General features: G+C 43.9%; 1 protein-coding gene across 1 annotated transcript in view; it reads left to right on the top strand.

The window, feature by feature from the left end:
- The first annotated feature begins 9,541 nt into the window (after positions 1-9,541).
- Positions 9,542-18,405, top strand: part of trim67 (tripartite motif containing 67) — a 48,852-nt gene continuing 39,988 nt past the window's right edge. The window contains exon 1 of the mRNA XM_079645502.1: positions 9,542-10,762. Within this exon, the coding sequence (XP_079501628.1) occupies positions 9,965-10,762 (798 nt within the window). The 5' untranslated portion in view covers positions 9,542-9,964. The remainder of the gene's footprint in view (positions 10,763-18,405) is intronic.

The following is an 18,405-nucleotide window of genomic DNA, read 5'->3' as shown; positions in this document are numbered from 1 at the left end:
CACAAGAACACATATTCAAATAACATAAAATAATAATAACATAAAAAAATAATCACAATAATACAATAAAATAATAATGAAATAAATAAAATAATAATATAATTATTGTACAAAAAACACTGATAAAATCTCACTTGAAAAAATATGTATGTAAAATAAAAAATGTTTAAAGTGATAAAAAATAATAATTAAATACATTATTTTTAAAAGACATTTTTATATAAAACCTGAAAAGAAAATTGAATTAAAAATTGTTTTGCAACACAACAAAAACATTTTAAATAACAATATGTTTTATAAATGGGGACACAGATTTTCAGTTTGCTGCTTTAAGAAAGAAACACACACAGAGATACAGGACTTTCAATTTTTTCATTTCTTTTGAAAGATTTTGGTCTTTGCCAGTCTTAAGGTCATGTGATCCAGTCACTTCAAATCAATCCTGCCTGCTTAAGCTTCTGTATAGGTCAGTGGTTAAATCAGGGAAATCCAGGTCACTGTGAGACTAAGGGTTCAATTCCCAGTCATGGTAGAACAATTCCGACTGTAGGCCTATATTTAAAAATAGAAGAAGAAGTGGTTTGTCCAAAAAATATAATAATTAAAAAAAAAAAATAATTAAAGAATACTCACAAAAATTAAGCACATGCAATTAAAATAAGAGATGTGTGCAGTGAATTTGATAGAACTTGTCTTTATGACAGGGACGTTATTTATTATTGCATCGCAGTCTGCTTAAAGAAAGACAACAATTGAAACAAAGCTAAACCGACCGAGTGCTACAAGATTTAATTGTTTTAAAATCACATTATTAGAAAATTAGAAAAGAGGAGTTGTGTTGATGGACGTATTTATTAAAAATAAAAATGACACACTGACAACATTTCTTACATCTTCATATCGTCTCTAGATTTAACCTTTTCCTATTGGTCGGATCCAGTCAGCTGACCTGGGACAGTGTTCAAACGTTTCCTGTTCACTGTCGTTTAAATCTCTGTTTTGAGGCGTGTTACTGGATGTCTTTTTCCAGAAATGTCTCCTTAACACACTGCCCGTTTATTCAGTGTAATAATGAGCATGTGCAGGACTGGGACAATAAGTCAGGCCGGAAATTATACACCCAGCCAGACCATATTCATGCATATTTTACTAATCACTACCCCCTCAAATGGAAATAGGTGTTTACATAAATGCTGACCAAACCGTTTGAGACCCACTGAGATAACTTAAACTAAGTTAACTATCTAAACACTCAGAGTCCTTAACCTCACCTAAGCTGTAGTTATCAGTCTCTCAGTCTGACAGCAGAGGACTCTCCCTCCACCTTGTTATTGAAACAGCTCCTTATATCTGTTAGCAGCTAGCTAACCAGATGCTAACAACAAAAATACAAGTAACCGGTGCACGCTCTCTCTCTCTCTCTCTCTCTCTCTCTCTCTCTCTCTCTCTCTCTCTCGCTCGCGCCACATATACACACACCCTCCCGAGCTTGAATGACACAGAGACCAATCGAGGGCTTTAATTTATTATCGGTATGGAAGTGGCCATGTCGGCAGGCCACATTATGTAGACCACATGTGTATAAACTCAAGGCCCGGGGGCCAAATCAGGCCCTTGGTGGATTTAATTTCGGCCCGCAGGATAATTTCTAATTACTATTAGATCTGGCCCGCCGGTATATTGCACACAATCACTCAAACCCGAGGGTCTCCTCAGCTCAGAGCCTGACCTCAAACATTGATGACCTTGCACCCAAGATGAGATGCCAAGTATCTGAACTAGCATCACAGAGCAGCACACTGAGTTTCCATGGATGTTTCCTTCTGCACTTTCTTTCTTGAGACAACAGGGCATGTTTGGTTTCTCTTTGAGGGAAATAGTTTTGTTGAAGCTGTTGTTGGCCTGTGGAAAAATGTAATCATAAGAAATGACTCTGGAAAAGCTGCAGATAGAGCCATAAGAAATGAATGCAACTGATTATTTAATGTTTAATGTTGTTTTTATAGGCAATCATTTAAGCTTTGTTAGTTCCAGGTTTAATATGTGCAATAACTTCATTTCAATAAGTTTTGCAATAAACATTGAACCATTCCGGCATTCGACTAGTACCCATTTTTTTTATTTTGGCCCACTGTGTATTTGAGTTTGGCATCCCTGATGTAGACAGACAGTCACCCTGTGTGAGGCAGACCCACATTTGCGCAACGTTGCGTTCACAATACATTAAAAAAAAGATCGCCAGGCCAGCAGGCCACTTAACAGGCCAGGCCATCGGGGAACCTCCCCGTCCTCCCGATGGCCAGTCCGAGCCTGAGCATGTGAGAGGCTCTGTAGTAAATGAAAGTGTACTAGCAACGGGAGCAATGTTTGTTTTACATTTTCTATTCAAGTTTACTAACATGTCCAAATTGCACATCTTGACTATAAACCAGTGTCCTTGTTTATTACATTTCCCTGTACATGTCCCCAGCGTCCCCAGTGCAAATGAAGCCGATTACAGCATTTAAGCAACAGCAGGACAAAGTGGAAAGTTGAGCAAACATGGCTAACCAAACTGACAGCTATTCAAAACTGGACTTGAACAGGAAGGAGAACAGGTATGTGCACAATTTGTCATGTCCAAGAAACTTATTGTAAAAGTTTATTCTTTATGTTAGAATTGTCATGTCCCTTTGTCTTGTGCTTTATGTCTATACCCTTAATTATTTCATCCTCTCATTTCAGGCCTCCACGCTCCCCGCCCCTTTTCTGTCTCCTGCGTCCTTGATTATTTTCCCCGCCCTGATTGTTTCCAACTGTGTCCCCTTTACCTATGTATATATTGTGTTAGCTCCCTCCTGTTAATTGTCAGTTCGTTGTCTCTCGAAGACCACGTATCGGCTTACCTCACGGACCTTTTCACGGACCTATGCTATAGATCGCATTATAGTTTTCCTCGAAAGAGTGGTTTTGTTTTCCTTGTTTTTATTACTGTGCAAATTCCAGTAAAGTCTTTATTTTGAAACGCTATCTGAGTCTGAGTTTTGAGTCGTGCAATTGAGTTCATGCCCCAGTGTTCTCCCCTTGACAGTACGAACTGACCATCAAAATGAACTCAGCCGACTCAGATCAGATTAAGAACGCTATCCGTTCTCAGGGCCAACGTCTTGGGCAACAAGAGGAGCGTATGGCCACCATGCAGCAGGGAGTGCAGGATCTAACCAGCAGCCAGGGGGAACTACAAACATCGTTGACGACCCAAGTTAATCTACTGGCAGCAGAGGTTCAGCGTGTGCTCACTCACCTACAGGCTGTTTCTCCTCCTACGACTCCTCCGGTTCCAGCGGTGACCGGATTCGATCCCAACCGGGTTACTGAGCCGCACAGTGTTTCCATGCGTCTGGCTCCACCCGAAAGGTACTCCGGGGACTCAGAAGGCTGCCGGCCGTTCATCGTGCAGTGTGAGTTACACTATCACCACCAACCGGCTGCTTTTCCCACGGACATTTCCAAAGTGGCTTTTATGATCTCTCATCTCTCCGGCCGAGCAGCAGCGTGGGCCACGGCAGAATGGTCCCGAGGCTCGCCTATCTGCGGGTCTCTGGAGAACTTCATAGACACTATGAGGAAGACCTTCGATCAAACCACGCCGGGCAGGGAAGCAGCTCGGGCTCTGATCAAGCTGCGACAACATCAGCGGAGTGTGGCTGACTACGCCATCGAGTTCCGGACTAAGGCAGCCGACAGCGGCTGGAACTCCGCTGCATTGTTTGACGCTTTCGTCAGCGGTCTCTCGGATTCTTTACAAGACCAGCTGGCGCCTCTCGATCTGCCCGCTGATTTGGACTCTGTCATATCCATGGCTTTACGAATAGACAATCGTTTGACGGAGAGGAGAAGGAATAAATCCAAGGATGCGGTTGATCCACCTCTCCAGAGGAGACGCTCGCCGCTGGATATTACTTCTTCTTGGAGGTCCCGTCACCCCTCACCACCTGCGTTCCGGACAACAGCGCCCCCTGGCTCCGTGGAGGAGCCAATGCAGTTGGGCCGCGCCAAGCTGTCGCTGGCAGAACGTCAGCGTCGATTCAAGGAAGGCCTGTGTTTCTACTGCGGGCAGCGCGGACACCCACAAGCGGCTTGTCCGGTAAAAGAGGAGGCTCACCAATGAAGAGGAGTACGTTGGTGAGCCGGATCTCTTCCTCTGACTTTCCTCCTCGCACCCTGACCCGGATCCAGGTAAAAATCAGAGACAATGTAGTTACTCATGGTGTTCTCATTGACTCAGGGGCGGACGAAAGTCTTATGGATTGGGGTTTAGTTAAAAAATGGGACATAAAAACTAAACCTCTACCCCAGCCTCTTGAAGCGAGTGCTCTCGATGGGCGGCTGTTGTTTAAAGTGACTCACCAAACGGAGCCTTTAGAAGTAAGATGTAATGATAACCACCATGAGACAATGTCTTTTCACTTATTTAACTCAGCCCAACATCCACTCATTTTGGGTTTTCCCTGGTTGAAACTTCATAACCCTCACATAGATTGGCAATCTGGGAGGGTGGAGGGGTGGGGAAAGAATTGCATTGATCTCTGTTTTAAGCAGGTAGCAGAGATTGACAGGGGATGTAACACTGGGATTGTTAGGCAGGATACAGTCCCAAAAATATATCTTCCGGATGTACTTTCAGTTCCTTCCTGCTACCACGACCTTAGTGAAGTTTTTAGTAAGTCCAAAGCTCTGGCTCTTCCTCCTCACCGCTCCTATGACTGTGCTATTGACTTAATTGCCGGGTCTCCCATTCCTAAGGGTCGACTTTATGCAATTTCAGGACCTGAGAAAGAGGCCATGAAGGACTATATTGATGCCTCCCTCAAGACAGGGCTTATTCGTCATTCCTCATCCCCAGCAGGGGCAGGTTTTTTTTTCGTGGGCAAAAAGGATGGGTCTCTTAGGCCCTGTATCGACTACTCACCTCTCAATGACATTACGGTTAAAAACCGGTACCCCCTCCCTCTCATCTCGTCCGCTTTCGAGCAGCTTCAGGAAGCCAAGGTTTTCACCAAATTAGACCTGCGGAACGCCTATCATTTGGTCAGGATCAGGGAGGGCGATGAATGGAAGACGGGTTTTAACACCCCTTCAGGACATTATGAATACCTGGTCATGCCGTTTGGATTGTCAAACGCTCCTGCAGTCTTCCAGGCTATGATCAACGACGTGTTGAGGGAGTTTCTGAACCGTTTCGTTTTTGTTTATCTGGACGACATTCTGATCTACTCCCCTGACCTTCACACCCACAAACAACATGTCCGCCTGGTTCTACAGAAACTGCTCCAAAATAAGTTGTTTGTCAAAGCTGAAAAGTGTGAATTTCATGTGGAAACGGTCACTTTTTTGGGCTTCATCATTTCCCCAGGTCAGGTTATGATGGACCCAGAGAAGGTTAGCGCAGTAGCCTGTTGGCCTACCCCTGACTCTCGCAAAAAAGTGCAGCAGTTTTTAGGCTTTGCAAATTTTTACAGACGTTTTGTGCGGAGCTTCAGCGCTATTGCAGCCCCTCTTCATGTCCTCACGTCCCCTCAGGTGCCTTTTGTGTGGTCTCCTCAGGCTGAGGAGGCTTTTTCTCGGCTGAAAAAGATGTTCACCACTGCCCCCATACTTACCATGCCGGATCCCACTCGCCAGTTCGTGGTGGAAGTGGATGCCTCCAACGAGGGGGTGGGAGCGGTCCTCTCCCAGCAACAACAGAAGGACAACAAACTTCACCCCTGCGCCTTCCTGTCCAGGAAGCTCTCCCCGGCAGAGAGAAATTATGACGTGGGAAACCGTGAGTTGCTGGCCGTGAAGTTAGCGTTGGAAGAGTGGAGGCATTGGTTGGAGGGAGCCGAGCATCCTTTTGTGGTCTGGACCGATCACAAAAACCTGGAGTACATCAGAAAGGCCAAAAGACTGAACTCCCGCCAGGCTAGGTGGACCTTGTTTTTCAACCGTTTTGACTTTGTTCTTTCCTACAGGCCGGGGTCTCAGAATGTCAAGCCTGACGCTCTGTCCCGTCTGTTTGACCCTGTGCCTGCAGCCAAGGAGCCGGAACCCATCATCCCATTGAACCGGGTGGTAGGAGCGCTGACTTGGCCAGTAGAGAAGGAGGTAATACGTGCCAATGCTGGAGCTCCTGCACCAAGGGGTTGCCCGCCTAACCGGATTTTTGTTCAGGAGGCCGAGCAACCACAGGTGATCCACTGGGCTCACACTTCGCTGCTCACCTGTCACCCCGGAGTCAAGAGAACTATGTTCATCGTTAAACAACGTTTCTGGTGGACATCCATGGAGAAGGAGGTGAAGGAGTATGTGGAGGCGTGCCCTATCTGCGCTCGAAACAAGACCTCTTCCAGGTCGCGAATAGGGTTATTACAACCACTCCCTATTCCCAACAGGCCCTGGTCAGAGATCTCCATGGACTTCGTCACTGGCCTGCCCCTCTCTAGAGGTAAAACCACAGTTCTCACGGTAGTGGACAGATTTTCCAAAATGACACATTTCATTGCTCTGCCAAAGATGCCCTCAGCTAAGGAAACGGCGGAGGTCATGATGCAGAATGTGTTTCGGCTTCATGGTTTCCCTAAGGATATTGTCTCCGACCGGGGCCCCCAGTTTGTGTCACGCTTCTGGAAGGAGTTCTGCAGCCTCATCGGTGCCACGGTCAGTCTCTCGTCTGGATATCATCCGGAGTCTAACGGCCAGACAGAGCGCCTAAATCAAGAACTGGAGACCTGCCTGCGCTGCCTGGTGTCCCAGAATCCATCCTCCTGGAGCGAGCACCTCACCTGGGTTGAGTATGCACACAACATCCTCCCTACTTCTGCCACGGGCCTGTCCCCGTTTCACTGTGTTTATGGCTACCAACCGCCACTGTTCCCAGCCACGGAGAGGGAGGTCACGGTCCCGTCTGCCCACGCTCTGGTCAGGCGTTGTCGGCGCGTGTGGGCTGCGGCTAGGAAGATACTCTGCAGAAATTCACAACTGGTTAAAAGAGCAGCAGACCGAAAACGCCGACCAGCCCCTGTATACCAGCCAGGCCAAAAAGTCTGGCTCTCTACACGAGACCTTCCCCTCCACGTACTCTCCCGAAAACTGGCTCCCCGGTTTGTGGGTCCTTTTCCCATCACCAAGGTCATAAACCCAGTCTCAGTGAGACTACGGCTTCCCAGGGCCATGAAGGTACATCCCACCTTCCATGTAGGGAAATTAAAACCATTGAAGGAGAGCGCTATGGTTCCCACCGTCAAACCCCCCCCGCCCCCCCGGATGATCGATGGAGGTCCGGTTTACACGGTCAAGTCACTATTGGCTAGTCGGAAAAGGGGTAGAGGGCGACAGTTACTGGTTGACTGGAAGGGTTATGGTCCTGAGGAGCGGCAATGGATTCCTTCCCGCTTCATCGTGGACAAAAGCCTCATTGAGGATTTTGACCGCCTCAACTCAGAGGAGCCTGGGCCGTCAGGAGCCGTCCCTAGAAGGGGGGGTACTGTCATGTCCAAGAAACTTATTGTAAAAGTTTATTCTTTATGTTAGAATTGTCATGTCCCTTTGTCTTGTGCTTTATGTCTATACCCTTAATTATTTCATCCTCTCATTTCAGGCCTCCACGCTCCCCGCCCCTTTTCTGTCTCCTGCGTCCTTGATTATTTTCCCCGCCCTGATTGTTTCCAACTGTGTCCCCTTTACCTATGTATATATTGTGTTAGCTCCCTCCTGTTAATTGTCAGTTCGTTGTCTCTCGAAGACCACGTATCGGCTTACCTCACGGACCTTTTCACGGACCTTTCACGGACCTATGCTATAGATCGCATTATAGTTTTCCTCGAAAGAGTGGTTTTGTTTTCCTTGTTTTTATTACTGTGCAAATTCCAGTAAAGTCTTTATTTTGAAACGCTATCTGAGTCTGAGTTTTGAGTCGTGCAATTGAGTTCATGCCCCAGTGTTCTCCCCTTGACACAATTTGCATTTATGTTTTTTTTAAATTCCAAAACTAGACACTTTATCATTTAATATGTGCCTGTGTTTAACTTTGTGTGAGCAATGTGAAATAGGCTTAGGGCTTTGTTGTGTTATTTATGGTTTTGCATATGTGCATAGTAGGCTATAGCCCCACCATTATGTTATCTTAAAAACATCACTTATTATAATTTTTTCAACAGAGCAGGAAGTCAAATATTGTAATATGTAGGCAAATTGTTGAACTCCTTTTTCTTTACTTGATTATTTCCATTTTCTGTTTACTTCTAGTCAAAGATAATGCATGAATTCAGAGGCAAATATTACACTTTGTACTCGTATATTTCCTCTATAGAGCTTTACTTTTAATATTCAAATCAATTACAAACGTAATCGACAAACACTTATGTTTTACACTTTTAAGCTGTGAAATATAAAAAAACTGCAATTTAACTGAAATGGAACCAAAGTACAGAACACGTATAAACACAATTTCTATTTAATTCAGTAAAAGAAAAGACTCAAAATAACTTTTGACTGTCCTTTTAGAGGGATAGTGCTCTAGTGGATTTTCTTCAGGAGCTTCTCACAATGATGTCAAAGCCATTACAACTTCTGCACTCGATGTCAAAGTGGCACCTTTTATCTCTTGCTATCACGCTGAGCTGTCTCACTGTGATGTAAGCCCTGCCTTTACATTTTGATGAGTACATGTGCTCAAAAATGACTGGAACAAGAGGAAACTTAACTCTCACTTGTTAAAGAGCCTTAGATTGTGGTTAAAGGTTAAATCAGGCAAGATAAGTAGTTTTGTACGTCGACATACAGTATATCCATCTTTAAAGGGACGCTAACGGGGCAAATACTTGTAAGAAGTGTCCCAGTGGGTGGGATTAATGCTGCTGTCTGGTCAATTACACATTTAGCTATAACACAAAATGCTATAATGACACAAAAACACAAAGGATCAAACACATCTCCATCCATTGTAAGCAGCTATACTCTCTTTTATTGCATCTTAACATTATTTTCACAGAGTTTAATGGTTGCTTGTTTTATTTCTATTATGCATGATGTGCTACTTGTTGTCACTATGATCGTTTGTCTCTGACTGACAGGCAGAACAAATGCAGAGCATCAGGCAGTCACAATAAGTGATCATCATTATCATCAGGACCATTGTCACTGTTGACATAATGATCGACAATCATTGCCTTTCTGTTCACTGCACCAGCCTTAAGGATGGTTGAGGGTAATAGACTTTACCAACAGAAAGGAAGGTACTTTCTTTTTCAAAATAGCTTAACAATGTACAGGCCCTACTAAGGCAAAATGATGAACTCAACACTAAATCAGAATGTGAACAAGCTTTGGGCTATCATTCTCTTTAGGACTTGATATCTTTGTTTGTAGTCCATAATAACAATCACCATTGTTCTTCTCCTTTCGGCTTTGATTCTGACCTCATGAGCTGGATATTTTTATTTCCTTATTTAAGACACCAATATGTGTTTTAAACCATTTTTATGCAGTCTTAAATAATAATGCCATTAATTCTAAACTGTATTGGTATTGCACATCTCAAAACATGGAGTAGTTCAGGTTGACCTAAAAAATGTCAGGACTGCAATAAGGCAAAAATAAATTAAAGATAACAAATATATTCTTGAATCATGAAACAACTAAATTAAAACAATATAATTAAAATAATTAAAAACACCCAATATATAATAATGATTATAAAACAGATTAGACAAAATGCTAAATAAACAAACAGATAAATGAATGAATGAATAAATAACATTGCAATCGTGAGATCTGTGTTGTTTCAGAGCCGTTAAATTAACTCGATCACTCAACTCAAGCTACAATCCCCGCCCCCCTTCGCGCATGCGCAGCCCCGTGCAGGGAGCTGTCCGTGTCAGTCGGTGCTGGAGTGTTTTCCCTGCAGCTGCTTCTCCTCCCCGGTCCAACGAAACACACGGGAGCGATGGAGGAAGAGTTAAAATGCCCCGTTTGCGGTTCTCTCTTCAAGGACCCCATCCTGCTGCCGTGCTCCCACAATGTCTGCCTGGCCTGCGCCCGGAACATCACGGTGCAGACCCCGGACGGAGAGACCCCGGTGCAGAGCCGAGCCTCGTCCGACTACGACTACCTGGACATGGACAAGATGAGCCTGTACAGCGAAACGGACAGCGGGTACGGGTCCTACACGCCGTGCCAGCTCAAGTCTCCAAACGGGGTGCGGGTGTTTCCTCCGGTCAACCACCACCGACACTGCTCCCTCACCTGCCCGCTGTGCCACCGGAGCGTCTCCCTGGATGAGAGGGGGCTCCGGGGCTTCCCTCGGAACCGGCTGCTGGAGGCCATCACCGCGCGGTACCAGCAGAACCGCCGCGTTGCTTCTACCGGGTCCTCATCCACCGCGCAGAAGTGCCAGCTGTGCGACCGCAACCCGGTGGACGCGACGGTGATGTGCGAGCAGTGCGACGTGTATTACTGTAACGCGTGCCAGCAGCGGTGCCACCCGTCCCGCGGCCCGCTCGCCAAGCACCGCCTGGTTCCGCCGCCGAACCGAGCGGCAGGAGGAGGCGGTGCGGCGGGAGGAGGCGGTCAGCTGCCGCCCGCCACTGCGCGGAAACCGGCGACATGCGTGGATCACGAAGCGGAAAACTTCAACATGTACTGCTACAGCTGCAAGGCTCCGGTGTGTATGAAGTGTTTGGAGGAGGGGAAACACGCCAAACACGACGTTAAACCGCTGGCTGTGATGTGGAAACAACACAAGGTGAACAAACACACACACACACACACACACACACACACACACACACACACACGCACGCACGCACGCACGCACGCACGCACGCACGCACGCACACACACACACACACAGTAATACATTGAAAAACTGTTAACTGCCCTCTCTGCTGTTGAATATATTTTAGTCTTCATTTTGAACGGTTATATTTTTTTTTATACCAAATCCTTCCTCATCCTATGCTTTCGGTTGCTTTCGGTTTCGGTTATATAATTATGCCGACTGCTTCGTCAGTGAGTTTAGAGTGAGGGGATGCAACACATGGTGGACATATTAGTCACAGTAAAGGGAACAACCTGTACTGAGTTTACTGTATGTGGGGCAAATTGTGAACTAGAGAACACTGACAGATTCTCACAAAGTGCAAGAACTACTGTAGGCATAAAACCCTGATGTGTGTGTGTGTGTGTGTGTGTGTCGGTTTGTGTCGGTGTGTGTGTGTGTGCAGTGTGAGTCACATGTACTGCATGTGTGTGGGATGTCAGTAGTGACTGAGTGGGAAGAGCAGTCTGGTGTATTTCCTCAGGCAGGTTCGGGATGGGGATAAGAATCAAAACCAGGCTCTTATTGAAGTGTATTCAAGATTCGTTAAAAATAAACATTTTATACCCTCTTGTTTGAAGGACATAGTTGCTTATTGAGTAACTAAGTACTGTATTTAAACGTATACTTGTAATGCCCTACATTTCAAAGGGAAATACTTATCTTTACTCCATACCTTTTAGATGTTTTCAGTGTTACCTTGACAACATTTTAACATTGCTCTCATATTGAAGTATATTATTATAGAATAACACTCCTTACGTAATGTTTTAAGTATAACACCTCTTTACTTTGACTTGAATAGGATTTTGAATGTGGAGTATTTGATCAGGAGGCTTTGATGAGTAGAATATCTAAGTGCTTCTTCCAGCACTGCATCCGTAAACAAACATTTGGCCGTGTTATATATCTCGCTTTCATCCAAGCTAATCTCTGGCAGCACAGTTGAGTACTCAGATGTTCTCCCCTCGAGGTGTTTAAGATTGGCAGATTCAAAACATTTAAGAGGTAAACAGATTAAGCAGTGTGATTTTAGAGAAATGGGAAGCAAACCCGGTTTTCTTTGGGATTGTACACTATGGGGATTTAAAAGCATAAACTCTCAATTAGATGGCATTATTAAGATGTTCAAAGATTGGACTTGTTGTTGTTGTTGTTGTTGTTGTTGTGTATTTCAGTTTGCTAGAAGAAGAAGAAGAAGAAGGCAAGTTTGTATTTCTTAAGATTTCTTGAATTTTATACAGAACATTTATACAAATATATTTGTTTATTATTATTATTATTATTTGTACAATGTCTGACAGTCCAAACGTGAAAAGTATTTGAAACTGTTTTTGCATCGCTCTGGATCTGGCTTATAATAATATTAAACACACACACAATTAATAATTGACTGTAAATCTACTGGAGCTATATTTGGCTAAACCTTGTGCTAACTCAGTGTTTTCCCATCCAAGCGGAACCTCTCTCTCTCCCTCCCTTCCTGCCAAAAAATCACCCGCCTGATTCATTAACGGATGATTAAAGTGATTTACGATGTAACTCATTTTTTATTACACTTTCATTAATTTAAGAGTAGGCTAAGGGTTTGGGGTCAACTCAAGTTCACTCCTCACGGGACACAGTGTGATGCAATTTAGCTGCTGAAATGTAGAAATTGTAAAGCCACATTTGCTTTTACAAGAAGTGGTGTAACATTTTAAGATAATGGTGGAAAGAAGGCCCCAGAGGCACACATCGAAAGGGTTTAAAGGAAAATCAATACACTTCTAGTATTTAGCTTGCTGTGTTGGTATTGGATTTTGTCCAAGCCCATTCTTTAAAGAGGACACATTCTGCTCATTTTCAGGATCATATTTGTATGTAGTGTCTCTACTGGGACATGTCTCCATGCTTTAATGTTCAAAAAGCTCTTAATGTTCTCCTTCTGCCTATGCTGCAGCACCTCTATTCACCCTCTGTCTGAAACCAGAGCCCAGGGTGTTTCTCAATCTCGAGTAAAGCTGCTCCAGAGCCACTATTTCAAGCATACTATGTCATCGAGTCCCGTTCCAATGTCCAGCATACTTGGAATTCTACCGAGCCCGGCGTCCTTCGTAGCGAGAAATGTCGAGGCTGCACATGTGTAAACTCCGCGGTCTTAAAATCCTCACAATGCTTTGCGCGCGGACCAATTTCCCCAAATCTGTGGCGGAAAATGTAAGCCGGGGCCTCAAATATGACGCACACCTGCACACTTGCTAGCCTGTTCCACTCTTCGTTTTCCGAATGCCGGGAAGGATTCTTGCCTCGCTTCTGAAGCAAGTGACTCGGAAGACATGTGCTACCAAGCAAGCGTCCTCGACATTGAGAAACGCCCCCAGTCTGCTCTGATTGGTTAGCTGGCCGGCTCTGTTGTGATTCGTTGACCACTTACTACAGATAACCCCTGAGCCTATCACGTAAAATGTGTTGCCTATAGAAGCGCGAGTGTTACGAAGTGATGTCTAGGGCTGCTCAATTAATCTTATTTTAATCACAATTACGATTTTGGCTTGCAACGATTATGAAAACAACATAATCGAAATAAAACGATTATTATTTATTTTAATTAAAAAAAAGAAAAATGTTCAGTTGAATTATACTTAAAGTTCAGGGTAATCAACACTTCAAAACATACTGTTCAAACTTTTTTTTTTCAATAAATGGATGTTTTCAAAGTAAATGGATAATCGTTTTTTAATAACCGTGATATCAATTATTGACCCAAATAATCGAGATTATGATTTTTCCCATTATCGAGCAGCCCTAGTGATGTCACTCTGTCCTGGAAGAAAACAAAGGAGTCCAATGGAGGCGTTTCAGGCAGTGTGTGGGAGAGAAACTCCATCTGGATTTGAACCTTTGCAGACCATTTACATGCACACAAACAAATATAACACACTACAGGAAATGGAAAATCCCAAAGGCATTCTAGGACTTCTTTAATTAGAACACTTCCTGTGTTTGAAACATCATTTCATACGGCCATCATGATTATCACACCCAGACTTCTAAGTGTAAATTAAAAGCCATTTTCGTCTGTCTCCTGCTAAGTGGGTCATTTGGACTAACCTCTCTGTCCCTTCTGTCATTTACACGTTTCGCCCTCTTTCGATCGCCTTCCACCTTCTCTATACGTCTGCTTCCCTCTACCTCTCCATCCCTGCCTCTTATTTACTCTCCCCATCCCCCTCATTTACCCTGTCTTCAACCCGCCCTTCCTCCATCTTCCCCTCAAACACCCTGTCCCGTAAATGGACCGTGAAAATCCTATCAGAGCACAGGAGTGAGAGGGCGCTGATAAGTAATGAGCAGCGTATGAATAAGAGATGGCCGCCCCTTAGTTAATATGGTGTCCTTCTCGTTGAAGGAGATCGATGTCTGGCTGTCCTCCTCGCTCTGCAAGCCTCATGTTGCACAGATGGAGATGGATTTAGGGTTTTTGAAGGGTCACTCAGAGCTGGTTTATATTTCGGTGGACTCTCTTCCCTTGTTGTTCATACTGCTCCAGTTGGTTTGGCTGCATCTTGTAAGCATTCCTTTCCTCCCTTTTGTTCTGCTATTGATTGAACACAAATGGCTTCTTTTTCTTCTGTGCAGCAGCAGGATTTTTCTCAAGGAGTCCAGATATTGGCTGTTTTTTTTTTTAAAGCTTTAAAGAACAACCAAACATTGATTTACCGGTGGCTAGCATGGGCTTACAAGACACTAAGCAACCAAGATGACCGCATAACAAGCTTCAAGGACAATAGGGCAGTCTAGGCACCTCGATCAAGGCCATTTGAGCAAGTGAAAGATAAGGTGTATCTGCCTTGTGATTTGGATCTGCTCCAAAATGTAATTGGGTTGTTCCATGGCCCAGACTACGCCCTTCTACCAACATTCATTACATGTTACATTCAGTTTTGTTAGTGACACTGGACTCCTTATAAATACCCTCTTATGATGTTTCGGGTTATATTTTATACAGGTTTTTCAGCATGTTCTGCAAAGGCTAAAATCCAAAAGGGAGTTTCTCTCGCACACACTCCCCCCTGCCTAAAGCACTTTTTCAACATTACAGCATGTAAACATGTCACAGTAGAAGCACACAATACGAATATGAACCTGAAAATGAGCGCTATAGGCCAAACCGTACTGAGGAACGTCTGCCATGATTGAGCAAATGATGGCTGTGATTATGGTCAGTGTGTGCGTGCTTGGGATTTCATGCAGTGGTGTGTAAACCATACAGCACGCTTCGGATTCAAGCTTAATTGTTATTATTTTTCCAACTCAATTATGGCTTAAAATGCATTTAAGCCTGTGTGTGTGTGTGTGTGTGTGTGTGTGTGTGTGTGTGTGTGTGTGTGTGTGTGTGTGTGTGTGTGTGTGAGACCTGGGGTTGTGTACTGTACTGTGAGTAGCACTATGTCAAATTCCTTGGGGAGTAAACATGAAGGCGCGAGTGTGAGCACGTTATCCATGCATACAAATATTATTAGGCTTTTACAGCATTTTATATTATTTCTGAGCTTGTGAATGTCTCTATGTTTTACATTTGATATTTTTTTGTAAGAATTCAGTAATGCAGAAAGATATTCAGGAACAACAGTTTTATCGTATTTTATTTGTTGACAATCAAACACTAAGTACATCATGTAGCAGCCCGGGGGCCGTCTATCCAACGTCCACACACACACTCACACACACACACACACACACACACACACACACACACACACACACACACACACACACACACACACATACACACACACACACACACACACACACACACACACACACACACACACACACACACACACACACACAGGCCTACGTAAGGCATCAATATGCATAAGTGAAGCGGATAAACTTTTGCTGATGGAATGCATGCAGAGGAAGACACACTGATCCAGTTTCCTCTGATCAGTCGAGCAGAAAACACGCTGTCTATTTAAAGCCACGTGTGTGTGTGTGTGTGTGTGTGTGTGTGTGTGTGTGTGTGTGTGTGTGTGTGTGTGTGTGTGTGTGTGTGTGTGTGTGTGTGTGTGTGTGTGTGTGTGTGTGTGTGTGTGTGTGTGTGTGTGTGTGTGTGTGTGTGTGTGTGTGTGTGTGTGTGTGTGTGTGTGTGTGTGTGTGTGTGTGTGTGTGTGTGTGTGTGTGTGTGTGTGCGTGCAGCTCTGTCCAGTAAAGAGCAGCTGGCCATGCTCTGAGTGAAATATTAAAAACCACAAATGCAGAGTTGCTGGTTCTCCTGCTGTGTGTGTTATTGCACCATCAGCTTAAGATTGTTTTAAGATTGTAAAGGTCCCATGTCATGGCCATTTCTACTGAACATAATTCCATTGTTGAGGTCTACTAAAATAGATTTGTATTGTGCAATTTTCCAAACTCACATTGGTTTCTCATACAGCATCTCTGTAAAGTATGTGTATTCACTCTCTGTCCTACACGGCTTGTTGGAGCTCCATAACCCACAAGGGGAAGGGTAATAACCGGAAAAGCATCACTTTAAATTATTTCACTTGTCATGCTAACACTTCTCTCTAAAAATGGTTGGTTCCAGCAGTAATATGTATTTGTGACCTAAATGTTAACCCAAATCTGTATTGCAAACAAATGCTAAGACTGTTAACTCATAATCCTGCAGAGGTATAGGTATATCCTTGGTGATGGGGCAAAGGCGATATGTAGAGAATAAAACATCAGAATATTTTTGATGGTTTAAGCTGCTGTGGTTTTTTCTCATTTAAAAACATGAGGGACTTGTTGCCTTTTTATTCGCTCTTGTTCGAACAAGTATTGGAGCTAACACTCTCTTTGTCATTACCGCCTTTCACATACTCCTCCTGGAAATTACAACTCTCTTCCAACACCTTCAGCTTGGCTGCTTCTGTCTCTTGCGTAATTGCATTTTTCTGGCAGCTTTAGTCCTGTGACTTTAAAAAGAAAGATGGTTCTTCAAGACGTCAGTTCTCCTTGGCCCTGGAGGCCTTTTAGAATGTCTGTGGTTCCCTAGATACGACCGGTATGAGTGAGGAATGATGTGGAATCTGATCATTAATAACTTCTCAGGGTATTTGGAGCGGCTCTGACAGGACGCCACATTTCCTTCTGACACACGCTTTGTCCTCATGCTTATCTGCTGGGATTTGTTCAATACTTTCTAAACACAAACAGTTGTTGTCTGCTGCGTTGGACTGTGAGACAAGCTGTTGTTTGTTCTCTCATTTAGAAAACATGAGCTGATGTTCAGCTTGTATGCATCACAGTAGGTCTGCACCGCCTCAGTTTCCTGCGGAAAACAAACTCGTTTCATCTCGGGTTCACTTTATGGAATTTTCTTCATACTTCATAAATAGGATCTTTGTTGGAGGTTTGGTGTTCAGCTATAGATTGCGACTTTGCAAATGAGGGTCACATGTCTTTTTTTCTACTTTAGTTTGGTTCCACACATTACACTTTAAAGAGGACACATTCTGCTAATTCTCAGGTTCATTTTTGTACTTAGTGTCTCTACTTTAAAGAGTCCTGTCCTGCTGAGGTTCAGGTGTATATCAGTATGTAGTGTCTCTACTTTAAAGAGTCCTCTCCTGCTGATGTTCAGGTGTATATCAGTATGTAGTGCCTCTACTTTAAAGAGTCCTCTCCTGCTGATGTTCAGGTGTATATCAGTATGTAGTGTCTCTACTTTAAAGAGTCCTCTCCTGATGATGTTCAGGTGTATATCAGTATGTAGTGTCTCTACTTTAAAGAGTCCTCTCCTGATGATGTTCAGGTGTATATCAGTATGTAGTGTCTCTACTTTAAAGAGTCCTCTCCTGCTGATGTTCAGGTGTATATCAGTATGTAGTGTCTCTACTTTAAAGAGTCCTCTCCTGCTGATGTTCAGGTGTATATCAGTATGTAGTGTCTCTACTTTAAAGAGTCCTCTCCTGCTGAGGTTCAGGTGTATATCAGTATGTAGTGTCTCTACTTTAAAGAGTCCTCTCCTGCTGAGGTTCAGGTGTATATCAGTATGTAGTGTCTCTACTTTAAAGAGTCCTCTCCTGCTGATGTTCAGGTGTATATCAGTATGTAGTGTCTCTACTTTAAAGGGTCCTCTCCTACTGATGTTCAGGTGTATATCAGTATGTAGTGTCTTTACTTTAAAGAGTCCTCTACTGATGATGTTCAGGTGTATATCAGTATGTAGTGTCTCTACTTTAAAGAGTCCTCTCCTGCTGATGTTCGGGTGTATATCAGTATGTAGTGTCTCTACTTTAAAGAGTCCTCTCCTGCTGAGGTTCAGGTGTATATCAGTATGTAGTGTCTTTACTTTAAAGAGTCCTCTCCTGCTGATGTTCAGGTGTATATCCGTATGTAGTGTCTCTACTTTAAAGAGTCCTGTCCTGCTGATGTTCAGGTGTATATCAGTATGTAGTGTCTCTACTGGGACATATCTCCATGCTTTAATGTTCAAAAAGCTCTTTATTGTTCTTATACTGCCTGTGCAGCAGCACCTCTTTTCACCCTCTGTCTGAAACCAGAGCCCAGTCTGCTCTGATTGGTTATCAGGTACA

The sequence above is a fragment of the Notothenia rossii genome (genome assembly GCF_949606895.1).
Source record: "Notothenia rossii genome assembly, chromosome: 8".
Lineage (NCBI taxonomy): Eukaryota > Metazoa > Chordata > Actinopteri > Perciformes > Nototheniidae > Notothenia > Notothenia rossii.
The sequence above is the reverse complement of the archived record's forward strand: the minus strand, read 5'-3'. Positions and strand labels throughout refer to the sequence as shown.